The 21891-nt window shown below is 47.8% G+C and overlaps 2 protein-coding genes across 12 annotated transcripts in view; both read right to left on the minus strand.

Moving 5' to 3' along the window:
* CELF5 (CUGBP, Elav-like family member 5) overlaps positions 1-2969 on the minus strand; it is a 39758-nt gene extending 36789 nt beyond the window's left edge. For 8 of the 10 annotated variants that reach the window (XR_001877903.1, XM_017834444.1, XM_017834442.1 and 5 more), the window contains exon 1: positions 2686-2959. Coding sequence is in view for 8 of the 10 variants with exons in the window: in XM_017834444.1 (XP_017689933.1) it covers positions 2686-2959 (274 nt within the window). In the remaining 2 variants the exon portion in view is untranslated. Of the gene's footprint in view, positions 1-1939; positions 2024-2685 lie in introns of those variants that run through there. The other 2 variants (XM_017834451.1, XM_017834448.1) reach the window with 2 other exon arrangements.
* An 8444-nt stretch (positions 2970-11413) lies between these two features.
* NCLN (nicalin) lies at positions 11414-20625 on the minus strand. 2 transcript variants are annotated; one of them, XM_017834457.1, is made up of 15 exons: positions 20401-20625; positions 17897-18087; positions 17544-17688; positions 16852-16946; positions 16539-16619; positions 16253-16356; positions 15735-15823; positions 15412-15551; positions 14810-14988; positions 14501-14588; positions 14350-14388; positions 14070-14230; positions 13403-13456; positions 13234-13312; positions 11414-11903 (listed from the first exon to the last, which is right to left on the minus strand). In XM_017834457.1, exons 1-15 carry the CDS (start codon positions 20579-20581, stop codon positions 11844-11846), a joined length of 1686 nt encoding a protein of 561 aa, XP_017689946.1. In that variant the 5' UTR covers positions 20582-20625; the 3' UTR covers positions 11414-11843. The 2 variants fall into 2 exon arrangements, with proteins under 2 accessions (XP_017689946.1, XP_017689945.1); XM_017834456.1 differs by having other exon boundaries at positions 14070-14233.
* Between the last annotated feature and the right edge of the window lie 1266 nt (positions 20626-21891).

Below are 21891 nucleotides of genomic sequence, written 5' to 3' on the forward strand. Positions count from 1 at the left end.
TCTCCACTTTCCTTACTGTGAGCACTCCTAGGAAACCCATCAAGTTGACACTTGTAAAAGAACTGCCTTCTGCCTAATCCTGGAACACAAGGCAAAAAAACCTTCCACTTGATTCTCCCTACTCAGTCTCCTTTGACCCATTCCAAAAGCCTGTTCAAAGACCTCCCTGCTCTTCCCATGAAAACATTAGCTTTGAGACAAACACTGCTATTAACATGCAAATGTATCTGTGATTAACATATATAGAAAAACTGCCTCATGAATAATAGTAGGCTGGAACACTATCAACTACCAGTGGACAGGTTGCTGAGACATGACTAGTCAGGTACTAACAAAACTATTTCATAGCGGAGCTCATATTTCTAGATCTGTAAGATCCTCCTCTGCCTCCACCAAATTCATCCATTCTCAGCATCCATACAGGATTGTCCTAGCCAGCTCTTGGACTCTGCAGCCCAACTCACATCCTCCTGTCCCCGGTAGGCCTTTTCCACCTTTTCTTCCTTCCTGGGAGCAGAGGTGGCTGCTCAGCTCCATGTCAAGCTGCAAGGGAATACAAAAGGATCTGCTGGGCTTTACCAGCATTGCTGGCTTCTCACACAACTGCTTTCTCCCATTTGGGAAAAGAAAAGGAAAAAGCAGATGGAAGCAGCATGTGAGCTGTCAACTGGATCTCATTGCAGATCAGGGAACATGGGGAGAGAAAATTGAGTCTGCTGTTACAACCGCCCCAGAAAGGTTATGGCTTCTGTACAATGCAGGAATAAACACGCAACTGTCCGGATTTGCCACAGCATCCCCTGATCAGGGACTGTGATGGTGCTCCAGGCCACTGCAGCTCCTGGGTCAGGCTTGGCACCCTCCAGGACTGCTGATGCCAGCGGCTCCTCACCAGGATGGCCTTCTTGCACAGAGCCCAAGCCAGTGCAGTCAAACCTGGTAAGATGGGACTGGAAGGCAGGGGTCAGGGTGGGCTGGACTGTGGGTTTAATTCCCTCACCACAAGCTAACCCCTCCCATTCCACATCCTTGTGAAGAAATTACTTCTTTGGAAAGATATATTGCCTATTCCCAAAACAGGCCAAGGATCTACATGCAAACTCATGCTACCAGGGAAGGAATCCCAACCTCTCACTTCGTACAAAACAGGACGAGGAGGTGTAGAAACTACCGTACAATGGCCACCAGAGAACCTACACATCTCAATAGCCTTTTCTGGGCAGAACAGAGCACCTGTTCTGGACAGAACAACCCATGAGCAACACCACAGCATCCACGCAAAAAAAAGTCAAAACCAAAAGGATGTATTTATTTTGCTGCAGAAATCTTGCATTTAACAGCAAGTTAGTATCACACACATCTGACTAATACCACTGCTGCCCCCTCTAATTTCCATACCTAAGCAGATCTGTAGAATTTGTCTCCTGCCTGGAAGTTGATCTCAGACCACGCAGTCTATATTTAAGATATCACCTGAAATGAAATGCACAACTGCCTTTTGCCTTGGGCCCATTCTCCTCCTTACTGGGTTTGAAACCTTGCAACTCACTGGCAGCAGGTTTGGATGCAGTTCCTTGCATACAGAGACACATGCCATTCTTGTGCTCAAGTCACAACCAGATACACTTCTTCATCTAAATTCAAGTCAGTCCAGCTCCCACAGGCTTCAATGAAGTGTTTTCCTTTTGTGCTGGAGTTAGATTTGGCCTTTTGTTTGAAAATAAGCTTGTTTTTCTCTTGTCCTCTTTCCTCTCTTTACAGTCTAGAACGGTTCGAGTTGCCAAGGCACTCAGTTTTCCTTACCCATCCTCCTAAATCTGAGGCATCAGGACTGAACACGACACACACCCTCCAGCATGCACCAACACACGGCCCCATCACGGATCATTTTAGGGCACAGCAGCCCAGGCTGAACACCGACAGCTTTCAGGGTACTTACCGTAGGTTCCCTGCAGGTTGCTCTACTTGTGCCAGGGAGTGGGGCTGCCATCACCCCCTCGGATCTTAACAGCAAACAACTCTGAGTTTCCATTCCTGGCTAGAGTGGTGCTGGTCACAAGATCCCAAACACCTGCCAGGGTGGCGTAGAACTGCTCCACTGAACGCGACAGCTCTTCAAAATACAGCTTTCAAACACAATAAGCACGGCTAAAGGAGCCTGCTCAAACTTTTCAGCATCCACTAAAGGTCCTTCAGCAAAGGAAAAACCCTTCATCCCCCCCAGCCTGCCGCCAACCAGGCACTATCTATCCTAAACGGCACTGACAGCAGCAGATCCGTGGCCAATATCCTTTGTTGTGTGGATTTTCAACCCCCAGTGCCGTACTCCTGCCGGGGGCGGCCCGAGCCCCGGGGAAGGGGGGGGAGGTGTGCCCGGCAACCCACCGAGGGTCCCGGGCGACCCGCGGCAGCTTCGGTCTGCCCCACGCTGCACATCGGGGCCTTTGTTGAGCCCCTCACAACCCGGCGCCAGGCCCCAGGGGGCGGCCGAGGCCGGGGGACTCCGCGGGGCTCTGCCGAGCCCCGCCCGTGGGCGCTGAGGATGTGGACCCGCTCCCGGGCAGGGGATCGGGGGCCGCGACGGATGTGAGAGACGGTGGGGGGAGAGAAAAATCACATCACAGTGGGTCAAGCGTGGACCGGCCCCGGGCCCGCCGCCCTTTCAGCGCGCCGCGCCGGGCTCACCCTTGTGCATGCCGGTGTAGCGGTCCTTGAGCACGGTGAGCTCGTAGATCTTGCCGAACTGCTCGAAGAGCGGCTTGAGGTCCTTCTCCTCCAGGTTGCGCGGTATCTGCCCCACGAAGAGCTTGATGGCATCCAGGTCTTTCATGCTGTCGGGCTGCGCGGGGGGCTCCGCGCCGCCGCTGCTGTTCATGGGGGAGGCTCGGCGCGGCGGCTGCGGCGCTGGCGGGAGCGGCGGCGGCTGTCTCCTCGCCTCGCCCTCGGTGAGTCTGGCCATGCCCCGCGGCCGGCGCGGCTGCGGGCGGGGGAGGCAGCGCGGCAGGAGCAGGAGCGGGAACAGGAACGGGAACGGGAACGGCCCCGCCGCCCGCGCCGCCGCCGCCGCGGCGCCACAAAGAGCCGCGCGCAGCGCCCCCTGCCGGCCGCGCGGAGCCCAGGCGAGGCCCGGGGCACCCCAGGCGTGGGGGGGGCGCCTTGAGAGGCACCGGGAGACCCCCGAGAAAGGGGCGGGAGGTCCCTCAGGAGAGGGTTGGCCAGGAGAGCCGTGAAGGTGCTGGCAGCCACGGGCGAGGAGGCAAAACAGCTGTGGCCGCCACGTGAGGGCCGAGCGGGGAGACACGACGCTCATCCCCAGCTGTATTTTAGGGCCCAAGTTCTAGGAACGCGGAGGCCCTGGGAGCAGGGGAGAGCTCTGAGCACCCACGAAGGCAGAGCCCCTCCGCATCCGTGTCAGAAATTAGCGTTTGCCCCCATTTTCTCAGTGTCTCAGTACGAGGGTCTGGAGGCAAAGAGGTTATTTAAAGCACAAAATTTTCTAACACAGCTGTCACCCTGTGGTAAGCACAGACACAAGCACCAGTGCTGGAGGGGGCTTAGCTGGAATGGGAAGCAATACATGGCCCCAGGTCTACAACCCCAGGCAGGTCTCTCTGCCCCTGGCCTTCTAGGCAAAGTCCCCTTTCTTCCGAGCAGCTCAGCTCCCTCCTCACTCAGGTTTGGTGGGGGCATTCTCAGCTACTTCCTATGTCAGATCATGCCAGATGGTCAGAAGCTGGTTGCATATCCATGTTGAGGCAGCCCTTATTGCTACCAGGATCAGATCTCATCCCCATGTGAGGATGTTGATTGCTCTCCCACTGGCTTCTCCAGCTGCGGTGAGGCTGCGGGGGAGGGAGTCAGTGCTCCAAGTGGCATGGCCCAGGTGGCCCAGGCTGTCTCACCTGCTGTCATGCCAGGGTGATGCTGAGGCATAGCACATCCGAGGCATGTGCTCCTTCGGGAGCAGCTGTGCTGCAGGGATGCAGCCAAACACTTCTCTGCCGCCCACAGCCACACACTGCCTGCATCTTCCCCAGAGCGTTTCCTCTGCAGCATGCACAGCTTTTGTCGTCACACCATACATTTTAGCCTGTCATCCTTCCCTGGTATCCCTGAAGATGAAAATGCTTCTGTGCCCTCGTGCTGGGAGTAGGAAGGGGGTGCTTGCTGGATTGTTTGCAGAGAGAGCTGTGGCAGAGCCCAGTGCTCAGCTCCACTGAGCATGCCAGGCCTGAGGCTTTAAAAAGAACTGTGGTGCAGGCACAGCCTGGCCTCCCTTCCCTTTGCTTAGTCTCTCTAGTAAGAGATTTCTGTCATCCCTCACTATTGCCCTGGATCCTGCAGAGTGAAGGCAGCAGTGGAGTGTAGAGGTGACCCTACTATCCAACACACAGAGCCAGGGCAACAACAGCTCACGTAGCAGCCCAATTCAGAAGGCTCTTGCCTGCTCCCAAAGTCCCATCCTTCCTCCTACTCTCTCCTCGCAGTGCCCTACATGCCAGCTCACCTCCCAGAGCACTGCCTCAAACCCTACCCAGATCTGTTAGGCATGGTTTTACCCAGGAAGGCAGAAGGCTGACTCCAGGCCCCTGTGACAGGAGATACGTGCAGTAGGTTTCAATACTGAGAGCTGTGCAGGAAAGGTTAGGAAAAAGGGGAGGTGTTATTATCAGGGGAACAAGAGGGGTCCCAGTCCTACAGAGCTGAGGGAAGAACTGAGAATACCAGTCATGTATGAGCACCCACCTGGCTCCCAGGCTAAAGTCATGGCAAGAATGACAGAGACTCCTGCAGAATGAGAGGCACGTGCTAGCCCGTGCTGGCCCTCAGGAAGAAGGCACTGTGGATTCATTTACCATTTTAACTTTGCAAGAAACCAAAAATTAACTAAGTTTTAAGGTTTGTGGATTTTACAACCGTTGTCTATAATAGTGGTAAATTGGAAGTGAATATCAAAGATACCAGATGTCTTTCTTATCAAGAGTAGCTGTTCTTTGAGGATTGATTAAAAGAAAAAAAAAAAGGCAACAAAAAACCCCTTGTTGCCCATTACACGAAAAGTTTGGGTTGTTTGCAAACTGTTTCTTCCAATGCTTGAAAGCAAAGCATGTGAAAGAAAGAAAAGTGACAGCAGAATAGAGAATAGCTGAACACCAGATTAGAGGAGAATGCCTCAATCATCAAGTCAACTCATCTCCACCCCTGCTGCAAGCAGCTACAGCACTGAGCCCTTCAAAATATTTTTGAGAAGTTTTATGAAGAAAGATTTTTTTTCTCCTGCTATCCCTAGTGAAAGGCTAATCCAGCAGTGACAAATTCAGCCTCTAGAAAAGAGCATTTTCAATTTAGTACTCCACCCCACATCTTCCACATATCCCTGAGCTGTTACAGCTCCGGCAGCTCTAAAGAGCAAGGGCCTTTGTATCTTCTACTTCACCAAGGTGCTGTAAGTGTCAGATATATTTAAGAGCATGAAGCATTCAGATACTATGGAAACCAGGACAAGAGAAACCCCAAAAATAGATGGAAGACGCAAGCTGTTGTGAAGTCTGGAAAAGTCTTGCTGAGGAAGGCTGTGCTTGCTGCAGCTGATCACAGAGTGGGATCCATTTAGAGCTCAAGCATAAAATATCCTCTCTCCACTCTCTTCATAGTTTGTCATTTTTCTCTGTGGATATTCTTTAACTTCCCCTCTATTTAACAGGCCTCCTAATTACCACTTCCTTTGAATGATTCATTGTAGTGTGCCCTTCCCATGACCTGGGCCAGCCCCGCTGCCTGACTGCTTCTATATAGCAGGAGTATTTGGGAACATATCATGAGAAAAAACACTACAGAGCACTCTCCTAAAAGGGAAATCCAAAGCAACCTACAGAGAAGGGTGCCTGAAACAAAGAGTTGAGGTGGCAGCCTGTGAAACACTATGATTCTTCTCTTTACAATGCAAACACCTGTGTTGTGCATATTCAACCTCTACAGACAAACCAGTTGCTGAAGTAGAATGCCTTCACTAAAAAAACCAGTATAGCATGTAGAGGAAACACAAAGGATGCCAACATGAGGTATACAAACCATCTTACTCAATAGTCAACAAAATGTAAGTCAGTAACAGATGTAGACGAGCTAAAGTACTCCACAATAGAGACAGAAGCCATCTAACCCTGGAAAGCCAGGTTGTGGTCATGTCCCTCACCATCACAGACCTCAAGTCTGCATGAGACCAGAGGTGCTGAAGTCTCACTTCACAGCACTGGCTCTAGTTTCAGGTGCTTATTACAAGCTACTTCTTGAAAAGAGAAGTCTCTAGTCTTCTCAGCATGACCACCACCTCAGTGAGGAAGCCCCATCAACATGAGAAAGAGGCCCCAGATGAGAATCCTTGTCTTTATATGCCAGTGCACCTAAGGAAAAGTAAATAGATTGAAGGTGTCCGAGATTCTTCATCTTATAATTTCTTGACAGCAGCATCAATCTTGGGAATGATCTCCAGCTCCTTCCACTGTTCTGTGGACAGGGAAATCCCTAGAAACAGGAGCAGGAGAGGTTTCAGAGGGGTAAGCATCAAGTAGCACACCTGACTGGCTTCTTCAGACCAGCTGCAGATGGGAAAGCTGGAATCTGAGACAGAGGCACAGTCCAGAAACAGAAGCAATCTTCTAAGCATGGCAGTTGTACCAGCACTGCAGCATCCTTAGCAAGAAGTACCTGATGCTATCACAGAAGCACCATCTGAGAATACAAGCTCAAATTGCCTTTCATGAGTCCCACAGTCCCTTATGGGCTATTCTCTAGTACAAATTCCCACTCATATGAGCCGGGAAGAAATTCTAGGAGAACCTTACTCCACGCAGCAGTTAAGACACCATCCTTTGAATGGCCCAAAGGAAATAATGCCAACTCTAGCTCTGTTTAAAAAAAACCTGCTGATAACAAGGAATCACTAGTGTGGCTTAAACAATAAAAAGAACTGGTTTCTTTTTAGATTCAGCAGAGGTAAGGTCTTTATATCCTCTCCCTTTCTCTTACAAAACAGACACTGTAGTGAAATTGCTGCATGGGTTTCCAATCAGATATTGTCAGCTTGTTCCTTTTGGGTTTGTTAAGAATTACATTAAAGAACTGAGGCCCATGCTTTATTAAATTATCTAGATAAAGATCAGGTGTCAAGAACTCTTCAGAAAAACAGTAGATGTGGTATTTAAATGAAAAAACATTTCTTCATGATCTCTGTTTTAACTGACAGATCTTCTGTCTTACATTGTGGGCATGCTTTTTCCCTCCTGGAAGGAGTTCACAATGCTCCTTTCCCTCTCTGATCCCAATGGCACAGAAAAGCTTGAGGGCTTTGCTTCCCATTTTCATTACAGGGTACACAGCTCCCTCCAAGAGAGTAATTTGTACTTGTAACTTCTCTGAAAGAAATTAATCTGAAAGGAAAACCATGCTTAGTCGTCCAATATTATAGGTTATGCTCAATGATCTCAGAGGTCTTTTCCAACCTAATTAATTCCATGAAGCAAACCAAGCTGAAACAAATTAATCTACCCTCACACAAAAATCTATAGCAAGGATCAAAGGATTCCTCAAGAAATCCCACATTAACTGAATTTATGCTGGGCACAATACACAGGGCAGCCAGGACCTGTGAACTTGCAGGCAAGATGGCAAGTCACTATAAAAATGCCAAAGCATGAAAGAAGGGTCTTAACACGGAGAACCCCTTTAGAGGGGCCACTGGAGGAGGCAGAATGAACATACAACGTACAACGTTTGACTCTCCCTTTCTGTAGTGTTTAGGTCACTTTCCCACTCCACAACTATGACCACTGTCCATGTAAGACTTGGACAAACTCATGCTCAGGGAACAGATCTCTTGCAATGCTTATAACTTGAATAAATAGTTTAGTGTTCAAATGGTCATTTGGTAATGACAGAGACACAACAATCTCTATGAGCACAGTGTTGGCTTCTAACGTAACCAGTTTTTCACAGTATCAAAGCTGTTTTGCATAGAAACTTTACAGGAATTCACTACCTCAAGGTGGTGGAGTCGTGTCTGGAATTTGTAAATGTTTTGTGTCATACTATTTTACTTTTTACTATAGAGAAGGGAGGAAGCCTTTAAACACATGGATTTTCTTCCTTTTTGTAGAGGGATCTATTCCTCCAAATAATGCAAGGAGACTCTATTTTTTTGAGCTTCCATCAGCAAATAGTTCTCTGACAAATCTGTCCATCAAACCTACTCACTCACTTTATTTTTCCAAGGGAAAAAGAGACAAACAAATAAGAAAATGAAAAAAGTTAAAATACTTAAATATTATTACATTTATGGTCCCAAAAATATGTAAATCAACTGCAGTGAATTTTCTATTAGTTTTTAAATATTCACCTCAATATACATTTGTTCTTTAGGGCACACAAGAGATAAATAATTGAGTTAACATTGCTAGATAAATCAAATCTTTTTCCTGAGCTGCAAATATTCCAGATTATAACCTTGAAGTTGCTATGCGATAACTACAAATGGAAACTAAACAGATCAAAGTGAGCAAGCAGGAACCCACACTCAAGCACCCAGAGGCCTAATTTACTGAGACATATAGTAGCAGCCCCATCATTTCAGATCAGTGAGTCAAGACTGAATGGCTCTGAAATGTAAAACCCAGCTTGGCCACAGGGAGCAGAAGCTTGGGATTTGAGCTTGTGCTATGAACAATATGAGAGTGCAAGATTTAAAACAAACAAAAACTCTCAAAACCAAGCCCCACAACAATTTTGGGTAGCTGTGGTTTTGAACATCTGAATAGATTGTGGTGACTCTTTCAGCCGCAGATAGCGAGATACCCAATTCCATTTTGGCTTCAGGATCTTCTCTGCACTGAGTACAAGAATGGAGTTCATATTGCACAGCATTAGTTATCTCCTAACAATAAACGAACCTCTCTTATGTGGGAGATAAACTACGATAGTCCAAACTGCTTGCATAAAATCCCCACTAGTGCTCATGGAGGTGGGAGTAGACAGAAGGCATTAACGACTTCAGTTAAACCCTGCTAGAAAACCATTTTTTATGAGCTGCAGACTTTGACAGCTAAAGGTAAAGTCAGACAAATATGTGCACATATGCTTTCCACGTTCTTACCTATAGGCCAGGCAAACTCCTCACAAGAGAAAGATAGGTAAAAATAAGGGCAACAAGAATCAGCTACACAGAGCTCTTCTGCAGCGTTGTGGAGAACTTTTATTTTATCATGACACCTGTTCAATTTCTGCCTTTGTGTGCTGTGTTGGTGTCAGAATTGATCAGATATGCTGCAGTGTGGATCAGCACCAGAGTCTATTTGCAAGCTTCTCTGTTAACTTACCAAAGAAATCAACAATGTGGAAATAGCAATGTGGGAACTAAATTCAATCCCAGGATGGGCACTGTGTTCCAGCCATGAGAAAGTTCGAATTTGTTTATCTCAGATTTGAGCATATATGTTTCAGCACACATGCACTTTGATCAAAAACTCTCATCTGTAGTAAAAACTACTTGCTAAGGCAGGCAGCTAGAGAAACACAAAATGCATCCAAAAGAATTATGGGACAAATTAACCTTGTGTGGGAGAGAGCAATATACTGTCCCAACTGCCCTTCAGGTTTATAAACTCATAAATCTTATCCATCTTTCTTTTAAGTTGTTGGCACTGCATCAGGAGTGTTAACAGTTCATTGTTGAGACCACATGCAGCTAAAGTGTTTTCTTTAGTGCTACAGCATTGACGGGGACACAACTGCAACTACACTTGGGTTGCCTTGGTGGAAGTTTTTGACTCTGAACTTTGAGCTTCTCATCTGGAAGACTGAGGGCTGACAGTCTCCACTGCAATGAATAATGTTCCGGGCCTGTTCTGTTCACTCTTGCCCACTGCTGGCAAATTTTATATTCATCAACTCAAGCTGCAGCAGGATTGCTGATCATTTTTTCTATTTTTCTCAGCAAAGTAACAGAGTGAATAATTAGGACTGGTTAAGTAATCTGCTGGATTGGAGGGAACACCACCTCCCTAAATTTAACACACTAGAAATGTATGATGCAGCTGGAGGACTTTGAAACTACTTCCAGACACTCAGAGCCTACAGAGTTCTTCAGACAATCACTGTACCATGCATGTTCTAAACCTACCCAGCACAGAGAATGCACCTTCCCAGGGCGCATATTGTAATGTCTATGGGCACAGAACAAAAGCCAGTGGAAAACAATCAAGGCTTGTCTTTCAGGCACTTCAGCAACTTCTGAAGTCATAAATTCATTTGGCAAAGGAGTGTCATGAACACTTCATGCATGCAGAGAGACATATTTCAAATAAGCACTCAAAGATCAGGAAAAGGCAGGTTTCCCTTGTAGGGCTGATATTTCAGGAGTGCTTGGCACCATGCCACCTGGTGATATGATGGTGAGCTGCTGACACCAGCATCTGTCCTGGAAAAGACAAGACCCTTTAAAAAACAAGTTGCTACACATTTAAAGTAGCAGAAAGCACATCATGGGGTAAGGGTACTCCAAGAAGGAGACTATGGTGAAAAAAAGAAAGATGCATGGAAATCAGTGCTTTGGTGCCCATCCAAAGGACAAGGCCAGTGACCGGTCACAACAACCTGTTTTTTAACAAGCACGTGCACAGCAGCTGTGTGCAGACAAGAATGCACAGCTTGACTTTTCCATGCATACAAAAAAAAAGAGGTACACCTTCATTCAAACCCACAATAGCTTTTCAGCCCCTGTAAAATACACTATTTTAATTATAAGTAGTAGTGTAAAGAATAAAAAAAAAAAAGGTATCCACTGTGGCTTGTGAAAAGACATCATGTACATAGGACAGATCAGAGGAAGGACTCAAACCTTGCAGGGTGGCAGGAACAATACTCCATCAGGTTATCTTCTAGAACTACAACTAGTCTAGGACTTGTAGTCAGTATCTTGATATATTTTCCAGGTCTGGGCTGCTCTTGCTCTTGTTATTGATGCAACCAGCTTGTTTAAGTACATGGAACAGCACAGAACACAATCCTGCAGCAGCTGGGACAACAGAACACCCCCCAAAGATCAAGCAAGAGTTTAGCACAGAGTGGTGGCAGCCATGAACTGTCCAAAGACCATAAACTTCCAGAGTAACCAAGTACACAGCAAAATGCATCCTCCAACAGAGACGGGAGAGAACCTGTCCTGGTAAGAACCCTAATACCAGAAACTCATCTCAGCAATCTTTCCTCGTCCTGGCAATAACAGTCAGGATCACTCACAGTGCACCTCCTAAAAGGGCATGAGTTACTGCAGTCTAAACAAAATGCAAAAAGGTGCTTGCTTGCTTGCTCAGCACACCTCACTAAAGCCAGGCAGTGAATTTAAGGAAGAGGTACCATAAGGAAACATGCTAATTGCATTCACTTTAATTTTAAACAACTGCTCCGAGTCCTTGTCTGCTGGGCAGAGATAACACGTCACTCTGTAGTTTCAGTTTCCAAGTTGGCTGTATGACACATGTCCATGAAGGTGTTGGACTTTGTTTTACACTCATAGAAGCTGCCCAGAATAAGACTGCAGGAATTGGTGGAGTCTCTGAGCCTCTCTCTCACCAAAATGCAAAGGAAAACAGACATGGTGCAAGTCAGGGGAAGAAGGTGAAGAAAAGCACTTAAAAGGTGCACAAGAGTTAAAATTTCATTTTCTTTATGCCTTCCTCCCCTCTGTACAGTAGCAAAGAGGAAGAGAAATAGCAGGGTTCAATGGAAGGCAGAAGGTTTCCGATGGGCTCACCGATGGCTCAGTGCTGCTGGGTGGGTGATGACTTGTTGCTTCACTGCTGCTTGGTTTTAAGGGATAATCTCTGTATCATCTTGTAAAGGAGACCAAAGTGCTGGAAAAAGAATGAAAAGAAGTAACCATGGCTGTTCTAAACAGACGGAAAACTTAGTAGAAGGCTTAAAACAATACCAACGTGCAAATGCAGTACCTAGTTTGAATCATCCACTAGCACTCTCACCCTGAAGATGGAGTGAGATTTGATGAATTAAGAGGAATTATGACAATGAAGCCAGTTACTTCAAGTTGTACAGAAAGTGATGGCTTACAAAAGTGTTTGTGTAGGTGTGTATCACCCCTTTGTGAAGATGCAACCACTTGTTAAAGATTTTATTTTTTTGGATGCAATTCTGTTCCTTCTGAAGGGGAGAAAGCTTCAGATTTCAACACCTGCAGGATCCTGGTCGCTGTAGAAACACTGCTGCTAGCAGTGTCACAAACGTAAAAACAAACCAGGCAAACACAGAGATTCCCAGTAATTCACAATCCTTTAACCAGATCTTCTCCGGCACCATTTCACCAGTGACTTAGAAATTAACTTAATTCCTCTTTTGATTTTGCTTTGGTTACTTGTGTTTTGATTCAACAACAGCTACTTCAAATATTTGACCGAGATCCAGGCTTCAAACAATTTCAAATTCAAATACAAAAGTAAGGAAGATAGCTGACAAATCAAAGTATATGTTTTCCTTCCTGTTTATGTTGTTACATTGTATTTTTAAATGCTTGTAGTTTCCCCAAACAAATAACAAACACAAATAACACAAAGAGATCAAAATTGAGAGTGACCTAAAATGCTTCCCTTTCATTCATGTTCTTCATGAGCCTAGGCAGGATCAGAAGCCTCACTCACAGTGGCTTGGTTAACACTTACACAAAAACATTACATATAAACAGAGTGGCCAAGGCATGGAGTATCACATTTCCAGGATTACTGGCACAGGATGTATTTCTGGTTTCATTGAAAAAAGAAACCAAAACTCTGAAGATGCATTTCTAAGTTGCATCCCAAGTTCAGATATTTTCTAACACTACCTCACTACAAGCAACAAACTTTTAACATTACAGCAAATTTTAGTTGCCTTGAGTAGTCTCAGTTTGAAGGCAAAATAGCTTAGCAAGTGAGTTATGCATGTCCTTGACTACAAGAAACAGCTCTAAAAAACCAGTTTTGCACTAGAATGGCAAGAGACTGCCTTCAGCACAGCCAACTGAAATACTCAAAGACATACACCAAAACAGCCAGCTGTTCTGGATAACTGCTTTTAGAGTGGGATGGCATTATTGTTCCAGCTTTAGCGCTGGGACTGTGTGAACACCAGTTACTGTGCTACCATGATTTATAAGGAAAATAATATGTCTGTTTCCTGCTTCTCTTCTCTTACCTGCACTGCAACATAGGCAACGCCCAAGTAGGCTGCAATACAGACAGCTAGAAGCAGGTCAAAGATCGCTGGCTTGACCCTGTCATAAAGAAAGTACACATGAAATTGCTACAGCAGTTGCCGCCACGGAGTGAGACAATAGCCCAACGTGCTCAAGGGAATTCCATACCTGTATGCATTCATCACCTGTTTCAGCTGGTCATAGAAAACAAACTCAGGATCCCTGTGCAAAGAAGAAATTTCCAGATTCTATTACACTTCTTGACACTGTAGTGAGGACAGCCCAGACCTGTCCCCAAGGAGTCCACCCACCCAGAGACAGGGAAGCATGACCACCTCACATACTAATTTTGAGCTGATTTTAGTCATCAGGTCTTTCTTTTCCCCAAATCAGAAGCCTAAGGACACAATTCAGAACACATGCTATTCAGCTGTCTCCAAAGAGCCATGTGAAAGATTCCTCCCTGTGTTCACTAAACTGCTTTAGCCTAAGCGGGTAAGATGGGATGTAAGCTGCCCTTTTACAATTAATGAAAGCTGTCTAGGAGACCTCAGTCTTTTCCTGCACTCAGAGTGGGAAAGGTGGAACCAAAACAGTGAAAAAACAAGCTCTTCAGACAGAGGGAGCTGCTGGGTCTTGTTTCTGTGCTGTGAGGAATGGTTAAACAGCTTTCTCTAGAACAGAGAGCATGAACCAAAACTGTCAGAAAAGCAGAAAAGTGCAATCCCTTCCAGCTGCATGCCAAGAAACCAGAAAAGCAGCAGCTCAGAGACAGTTATTTAGAGGGGGAAGCCAGTTTGCATGCCCTGGCTGGTTCTTTCATCTCCTTTCTTACCGTTTGTCTGCCTTTACATGATGCTGCTTGACATCCTTCAGGTAGCGTCCCATATAATATTCTAAGGTGTTGAGGAAGGTGCTGTCTTTATCAATCAGCTGGGCAGCCCTGGGTTGACTGCTCAGCCAGTCCATCACTGACTCCAGTTGCTCCTGCTGGATCTGCTACAGAAAAATACCACCAAATAAAGGGCATCAGGTACACACATGCTGAGACCAGACCTCTCTCCCAGACTCTAGATTCCTTCTTCCCACAGGTTACAAAACCACACTGTGCTCACCATCTGATCTGTGAAGATCTGCATATCTGCAGGTGCTCCCTGCAATGGCAAAAAAAAAAAAGAAACAAACAAGCAATCCAGGCTATTGGTGAGAGCAAGCTTGGTTGGGCAGGACAAGTCTGGTCAGCACTGCATGGTGGGCAGCTCTTACCTTGTCTGTTAAATTGTAGATGACCCTTGTCAAAGCTTCAGCAATGATCCTAGTATTCCTGATCAGTGCTTTAGTGTCTATCCGTGCCCTAAAGAAAAAAGAAGGGATTATGGACTTGCCAATGGCATCAGCTTCCTCTAGAAACAACCCTTTTTCACTGCATCATGCACGAGCCTGAATCCAGAGCCCAACTCGCGGTGTTTTTGTCACCTGTCTCCTGACCATCAGAACAACACAAGCAGCTGTGAAGCCAATTTGGGTCTACGGGCTGGATTTAAACTGCAGCCTTCCTTCCCTAAGGCCTCTCACCTCCTGTCCATGATGCTGTTGCGGAGGCTGTCACGGTGGCTCTCCAGGTGGGAGATGGTGAATGCTGGCAAGCGTCGGATCGCAAACCGCTCGTGCTCCCATGCCAGCATGTCCTCAGCCAAGTTAATCTTCTTGTGCACCATGGAAAACTTCACCTCTGGGAACTGGCTGGCAACAACCTGAGGGAAAGGACAAGCCATACACGGGTGTCATGCTACCCACTGCATTATCCCATCATGCACTGCCCTGTCTGCCTAGACCCACTTTTTCTGCATTCCAGAAGGTAAACACACCTCCACCTGTAAGGTGCAGTTATTGCCATTATAAAGCTGGTTTCATATCAAAAAGAGCTGTTTTAATGTCACTACAGGGTAATATAAGGAAGCCATAAGGAAGTGCAGTGGAAAATGCAGCAGATCTACTCTGCTTCATTTAGAACTGCAGCATGAGAATTTGTCTGCACTTCAAATCAAGTGACCATAAATAATACATGAAATATTGCAATGGCACACCATTTCTTTACATCGTCCTTCCTCTCTTGGAGAGCTGCAGCTCCCCACACTAAGTCCCAAGTTCCCATGTACCTAAAATGTTTTTATTACCATCTCCAGTTCTCTCAGAAATGCATGCTGCAAGGTCCCCTCCTTGGGAGGCTTTGAGACATGGAGATGAAGGCTATTGCCTCTGCCCAGAGTATCAAGGCAGAGAACAAATGCTACGTTGTCCTGCAGCAAGCTGGAATCTGCAACAGAAAAATACAAACCTTTATTGCTATGTCTTGTGCTGGGACTTCCATCCCAAAAAAGCAAGGCTCACACAAGGAGATTCTCACAGGAGGACTGACAATTAATAACAGACATTTAACACAACTGTATTGACACAGACTTTGCCACAGAACATGCTGGAATGTCAGCCCCTTACTCACCAGTGTGGTCCAAATTGTCTTCCAGCCACCGCTTAGTTCCTTGATAATTAAACTTGCCACCTCCAGATGCAAAGAACAGCAAGTTATACCTGCCCATCAAAGAAGCCAGAAAAGTGTTAGCATGCTGTACTCCCAAGAACTCCTTTACTCAGTCTTGGAGGTGTGGTAAAATCACAACTACTAGCACCTGACATCCAAGGCAAACTGTCCATTAACAAACACTTCCTACATGCCACATACTCAGGTAATGGCAAGACAGATTAAAAGGGGGAGTTCCCATTGCTTGAGGATGGAATCTACTTCCCATATCATTCTCTCCACTTGTCCCTAAGCTTGAGCAGAGCTACAGCAAAGAGAACAGAGGAAGGAGCTTGGCCATTAACAGCAGCCGTACTCAGATGGAAACAGAACAGAGCAAATTGAAGGACTGTTTGTAACACCCTGTAGGTCTGGAGCAAGAGCCCATCTTATCTGTTCTCAGCTACACACATTTAAGCATAAACAGGGCAGTTTCTTACCCAGCATGGGTACGTCTGTAGGTGTAGAGCCGGGAAAACAGCCTGGCCAGTTCCAGAAGCACTGAGGTACCACTGCCATTGGAGTCAGCACCGTGTGACAGCCACTGCAGGATGAAGCGGGACAAAGACAAGGTGACAAACCTACACTGACAGCTTCAAGATAGCACACCACCACGCTTCACTTGTAACTGCCCCACATCCTTAAGGCCAAGAAAAGACACATGGGCAAAGGCCAAATGGGGAAAAAAGACAGGAACAGACAGCTGCAGGAAAAAAGAATACTCACTGGAGCCACTCCAAAAGAATCATAGTGGGCAACTATCACAACTGTGGGCAGGTCTTCTCCACCCAGCCCTGTTAGCCTTCCCTGCAGAGGAAAGAGAGCAGTGTCACTCCACGTCACCTCTTGTGTACCTGTACAAAGACAGCTTCATTTCTACATGCCCGCTGAGTCTGCCCTGGCCTTAGTTTTGAGGACTCCAGATACTTACATGGCTGAGACTCCCTTGACTTGCCCTATCAGTCCAAATGTCTGATGAAGTCCCAATAAAATAATTCATTCCATCAACATTGCCAGTTTGAATCCACATACTACTCACCTCCACACTGGGTATAAGCCAGTCATTGATAGCTTTGCTTTGGGCCCCACTGGTCACCATCTGGAAGCCATTGGCAGTTGCCGTGTGCAGCAGAACTAGAACAAAAAAAACCCAAAACCACAATGTACACCCGGGGAAGTTTCATCCCTTTATTTTCCTTGCTAACTGCACTTTGAAAAGACCAGCTTTAAACCATTTAAGCCCTCTCGCTTGTCACTTGTGTTTATGCAATGACAGTTTCTTGGTGACCATACATCTTCATTCTGTCCTAAAACAAAAACTTTTCTCCAGCAGTTCTAAAGTTAATCATAAACAGCAGGTCAGTAAGACAGTCAAGTTATTTACAAGGGGATACATGGAAGCACCAAACGGAGGTGTGGTCAGACAAAAAGCTTCAGCTTCTACCAACACACCACCTTCACTTAACATCTTCAATGTTGTTTTTAACCTAGTTTTGATTTATATCTTATTTGCAACAGTGTGAAGCTGAGAACTTCATGCAACTGTATTTCCAAATATAGTCAAGTAATACCCTCTCATACTGAGTTTTTCTTCCACTGACTCTCAAAACTCTTTGACAAAGTCAGAATAAACATGAATGTGACAGAGCAGTGGTTCATGGTGTACAGGACACAGCAGACTGCTCCCAGGCCTGTCTTCCTCAAACCTTTCCCCCACTTGTTAGAACTCACCTTCTGCAGCTGAGGCAGAACCCTGTGATGCAGAAGCAGCCCGTGTTTGTTCATAGATAGACAGCAGCTCTTCATCTTCCACTGCAAAGTAGACTGGCACAATGGTTTCCATAGCAAGCATTTCTGGCTCTATCTCCATGAATTGCTGAGGATTTAAGTGAGACACAAACTTAGCATCTGCTAAACATGAAAGAGGGCAGGAAAATATTAACAACCAAAGCAGAGAGGTAAGTTTTAATATTAGAATATGACTTGTTGTGCATTACAACAGGAGCTTCCAGTCCTGCAGCAACCCAAGCTTCTCTCAAATAAATCTCCCATCGGAAGAGAAAGAAAACTTTATTTTTTTTTACCCTTACAACATCCTGTGGAACAGAAGAGATAGATCGTGGCAAGATGATGACCACAGCCCCAGCTGACTGGCGGAGAGCCTTCTGGTACTGCTCGTAGGAGAAGTCCACCAGCCGCATCATGACGCAGCGGCGGCTCAGGACATCCGCCTCTACTGTGCGTGCTTCTGTGTTGAGCACTGCGCTCCTGGTGCCTGGCAGCAGAGAACAGCAACAGGCCTTGTCAGTTGCTTCAACTTATGCTTTCAACATATCCCCTTTGCTCGAGTCTAGCTCCTTCTCAGAACAGTCTTTGTGACAGTTTGATGAACTTCAGAGCAGCCAGGACCTGCAGAAAGCTAAGTCCGCCTCTTCCCCCTCATCCAAGAAGGAGCAGAGATCTGTGGTTTTTCTTGCAATCCATCAGAGCAACACCTCTGCGGCCATGTCCTGCCAGACTCCCCTTATTCCAGCATTATACAGCCTTGCCCACCTTCCAGTCTACCTGCTCAACACAACCACACAGGCTGTTTGCTCACCTGCACCTGACACCTCTGGAGAGAGCCTGGTCTCTCTAGAGCCTCCTGCATCCTCCAGCTGTAGGATCACCCCTCCATGCAGAGGATGGAGGCTGTGCAGAGACACCAGGCTACCCTGTGTCACCCAAAAGGCTGCTCTTGCCCACCCACAAGGACAGGTCTGTAGCTGGGGAAGTGACAGATGAGCAGGTTGCTCCTAGCTGCTCGCTCTCTCCTACTCTCAGCTTCAGCATATCAAATCCCCTACATGGAAATGCAATTCTTTGGGAGAACAGCAGTCTGTAGGCTTGACAGCAGCTCCTGCATTCTCCAAGGGAGGACCAAAAGGACATCTTGTACAGAGAGGTTCAAATCCACCTTACAATTTATAATGCTCCAAATTCAGCTTCTTCTTCTATAACTCTGGCACCTACAGAGGACCTCATCCCTCTACACCCCCACAGAGTCAGGGATGGAACAAGGTGCTCCAGAAGGCATCTGAGCCTCTGTTCAAAGAGGAGTGCTGCTAAGTGTTAGATTTAAACCTGACTTAGCTTAACTTTAGTTTGGTCTCATCAAAGGTCATAGAATCGCCATACACCTGTAAACAGAGTCAAGGCATGATGTAAATTCTCCTCACAGAACTCTGACACTGTATAACAAACAAGTATTAAGAACACCCCTGCTCCAATCAAAAAAAAAAAAGATTCAAAAGGAAGATAATCCCTCCCTAGTTTCCCAAAGAATGATGTGTAAACATAGCAATATGTGGACCCAAAATTCTGCTCCTCTGACACCTAAACAGAGCAGACACAACAGTATTTTCTGACAGCACAGCAAGACAGTTGATTTTCTGTAGTTTCTCTACAGAGAGCTGGTTAATAATAATTCATTTACAAACTAAAGAACTCTATCAGCATTAGAGGAAGTCCAAGTTTGTTCTTAAATTGCTCTATGACTGATGCTGACAAAAAAACTCTTCCCCCTGCAAGAAGAGACTGAGCAGCAATGTGTATTTGGTCTTTTTGGCTGGAACATCAAATAGCTTTTATCCTGAAGGACATCTCAGAACACACAAGGTACAGGACCATCAGCTACCCAAAGGGGGTAGGGAGGAGCAAAGGAAACACACAATCCATCCAAGTGGCAGAGGAAACCTGAGGCTGTAATGCCAGATTGTTAACATAAGTCTGAAACTTCGGAAGAGTCACTCATGAACAGAGCACATGTCCTGGCCTGGAATAAAATATCTACAGAAGACTCAGAAACAACCCTTGATTCTGGGTCCGTGAGTGCACGGGGGTAGAGGCTGAGGGTTACAGCACTTCAAGGATTCACACAACAGGGTGTGTTTCTGGCTTGGAAAGGTGTTGCACAATCAGCAGCCTGGAAGTAACAGAACAGAGGAAGTCAACTGTAACACAACAGAAGAATTGTAACAGGATAGGCCCTGAAATGAAGCCACTGGAGCAACAGATACTGCTGAGAATGAAGAAGAGATGGAAGAAGAATCAACCTGTCAATAGAGGAGTCAAAAGCAAGAGAACAAAACTGAGCTCACGACCAAGTATCCCAGAATGCAGGAGGGATGCAGCTGGATTCCTCGACACACAGAGAGCTCAGCCATAGACAAGCCCGTGGGGTCCTTGGCTACCTCTAGGTCACCACGGTGGAGCTCTCAGCACCGTCCTGGCAGTGCTGAGCCTGGGCAGTGGAACTCAGCCAGATGGGGCCCTCCTGCGTCCTCCCCCGCTCCTGGGCCTGGCCCCGGGCCCGGCTGACCACCTCCCCGGGCCCGGCTGACCGCCTCCCAGGGCCCCCGCGAGCCCTCCTGAGGCCTCTTCTGGGCCGGGCTGCCCTCCATGGGCCGCCCGCGGCTCCGCGGCCTACCCGAGGCTCCTCCCCGGGGGTCGAGGTTCCTCCCAGGGCCCACCACCCCTGAAGAGGCCGCTGCCCGGGGTCCGACCTCCCGGAAGAGCCGAGCCTGACGGGGCCGCGCGGTTCTCTCACCGTAGGGCTGCCCGCCCAGCTCGTACTGCTGCATGCGGTAGACCGTAAACTCGTGCGCGGCCTCGGCGGCGGGCGGCGGACCCAGAAGCAGGAGCACGGCGGGCACGAAGAGCAGGACGCTGAGCGGGAGGCACGAGGCCTTAAGCACCGACTCCAGCACCTCGCCCGCCTCCTCCAGCATCGCCGCGGTCCCGGCACCGCGGCCTGCTCGGCACGCGCGGTACGCACGGCCCGCCCCCGCGGCCTGCCGGGACCTGTAGTTCGCGTTCCGCGGCAAAGGCTGCTGGGAGATGTAGTCGCGGCCAGCCCTGCCGGGCCTGCAGGGGGCGCCACGGGCCGGCCCGGAGCGGCCCCGAGCGGCCCCGAGCGCTGGACGGGACGGGACGGGACTGGGCGGGACTGGGCGGGACGGGACGGGACTGGGCGGGACGGGGGATTTCCGCTGTCCCCGTGAGCGGGGTGATCCCCCTGTCCTGGGAACGGGAGGGCGGGCTCCGGCTGTCCCGGGCCTACAGGGAACGTCTGCCGGGTGCTGCCCGGCTTCTGGATTACGCGGCGGAGACCGAGTACCTGACCTTCAGGAAGTAAAAAATTTACAGCAAAATTAACCCAAGACTTTCTGGTCGCCTCGATTTAATGCAAAACAAATGGGTTGATAACAGTTCCCATGGAGGGGCTGGGCCAGCAGGTTTTGTGTGAGCCCACAGTGCTTCCATGGCTTTGTCCTTTTTGCAGGGTGAGAGGATGTGTTTGAGTGCTGCTCTGATTATTCCCTGCATTAGGGAATAGAAGAGCAGGGATCTGAGGCACAAACTGGCAGTGTCTTCAGGCCCTAGTGTGTGTCTGTCAGACCTAGGGTGGCCCCAGGCTCCCCAGTCACTGTGGTAGTGCCCGGGCTGTCACTGCAGGTGCAGCCCCATGCCCAGAGGCAGGGCAGGGCTCTCACTTCTTGCTGCCAGACTGTAAACACTGTCACAGCATTTGCCCGGGCATGGTGCCCAACCTCAGCACTCCAGGGAGGGCCCAGGCTGTTGCTGCAGCCCTCTGCTGTCCTCTGGCTGGTTTGTGCTGCACTGCAGGTGGGCACTTGATTCCCGGCCAAGGGGCTCGGAACTGCCCCACAACAGCACACAGTTGCACTTGCAAATCCAGTTGTTCTTGACATCAAGCCTGCATTCTCTCCCAGCAGCTGTGCTCGTCACAGCAGTTCCAGAAGGCTGTAAACTTCAGGAGAAGACTGAAGTTCCAGAAGACTGCCAACCCAGCCCGACCTCAAGGGGTAAGGGGGGTCATCTGGTTGAGGATGCCCAGCCTACTTGTCACTGTGCCCTGGGGCAAAATACCCTCATCTGGGCAGGTACAGTGTCTGTCTGCACACACAGAGCACACACACTTATAACCTAGGCACTGCAGTTTCTCAGCAGAGCATCAATCCTAAAATGTACCCGTATCTTTCTCTCCCAGCCTGGGAGCAATGCCTATCCCTCTGCT

This window comes from Lepidothrix coronata, unplaced genomic scaffold (genome assembly GCF_001604755.1).
Source record: "Lepidothrix coronata isolate B3197 unplaced genomic scaffold, Lepidothrix_coronata-1.0 Scaffold233, whole genome shotgun sequence".
NCBI classification, from domain to species: domain Eukaryota; kingdom Metazoa; phylum Chordata; class Aves; order Passeriformes; family Pipridae; genus Lepidothrix; species Lepidothrix coronata.

What these genes read in the sequence shown, in the direction of transcription:
- NCLN (XM_017834456.1), bottom strand. Translation starts at nt 20,581, where the DNA reads ATGCTGGAGGAGGCGGGCGAGGTGCTGGAGTCGGTGCTTAAGGCCTCG. An exon ending in TTCTGAGAGAACTGGAGATG is followed by an intron (nt 14,989 to 15,411) that starts GTAATAAAAACA and finishes CCTTTCCCTCAG; the next exon opens with GTTGTTGCCAGCCAGTTCCC. An exon ending in TTGCCTATGTTGCAGTGCAG is followed by an intron (nt 11,904 to 13,233) that starts GTAAGAGAAGAG and finishes TTCTTTTTCCAG; the next exon opens with CACTTTGGTCTCCTTTACAA.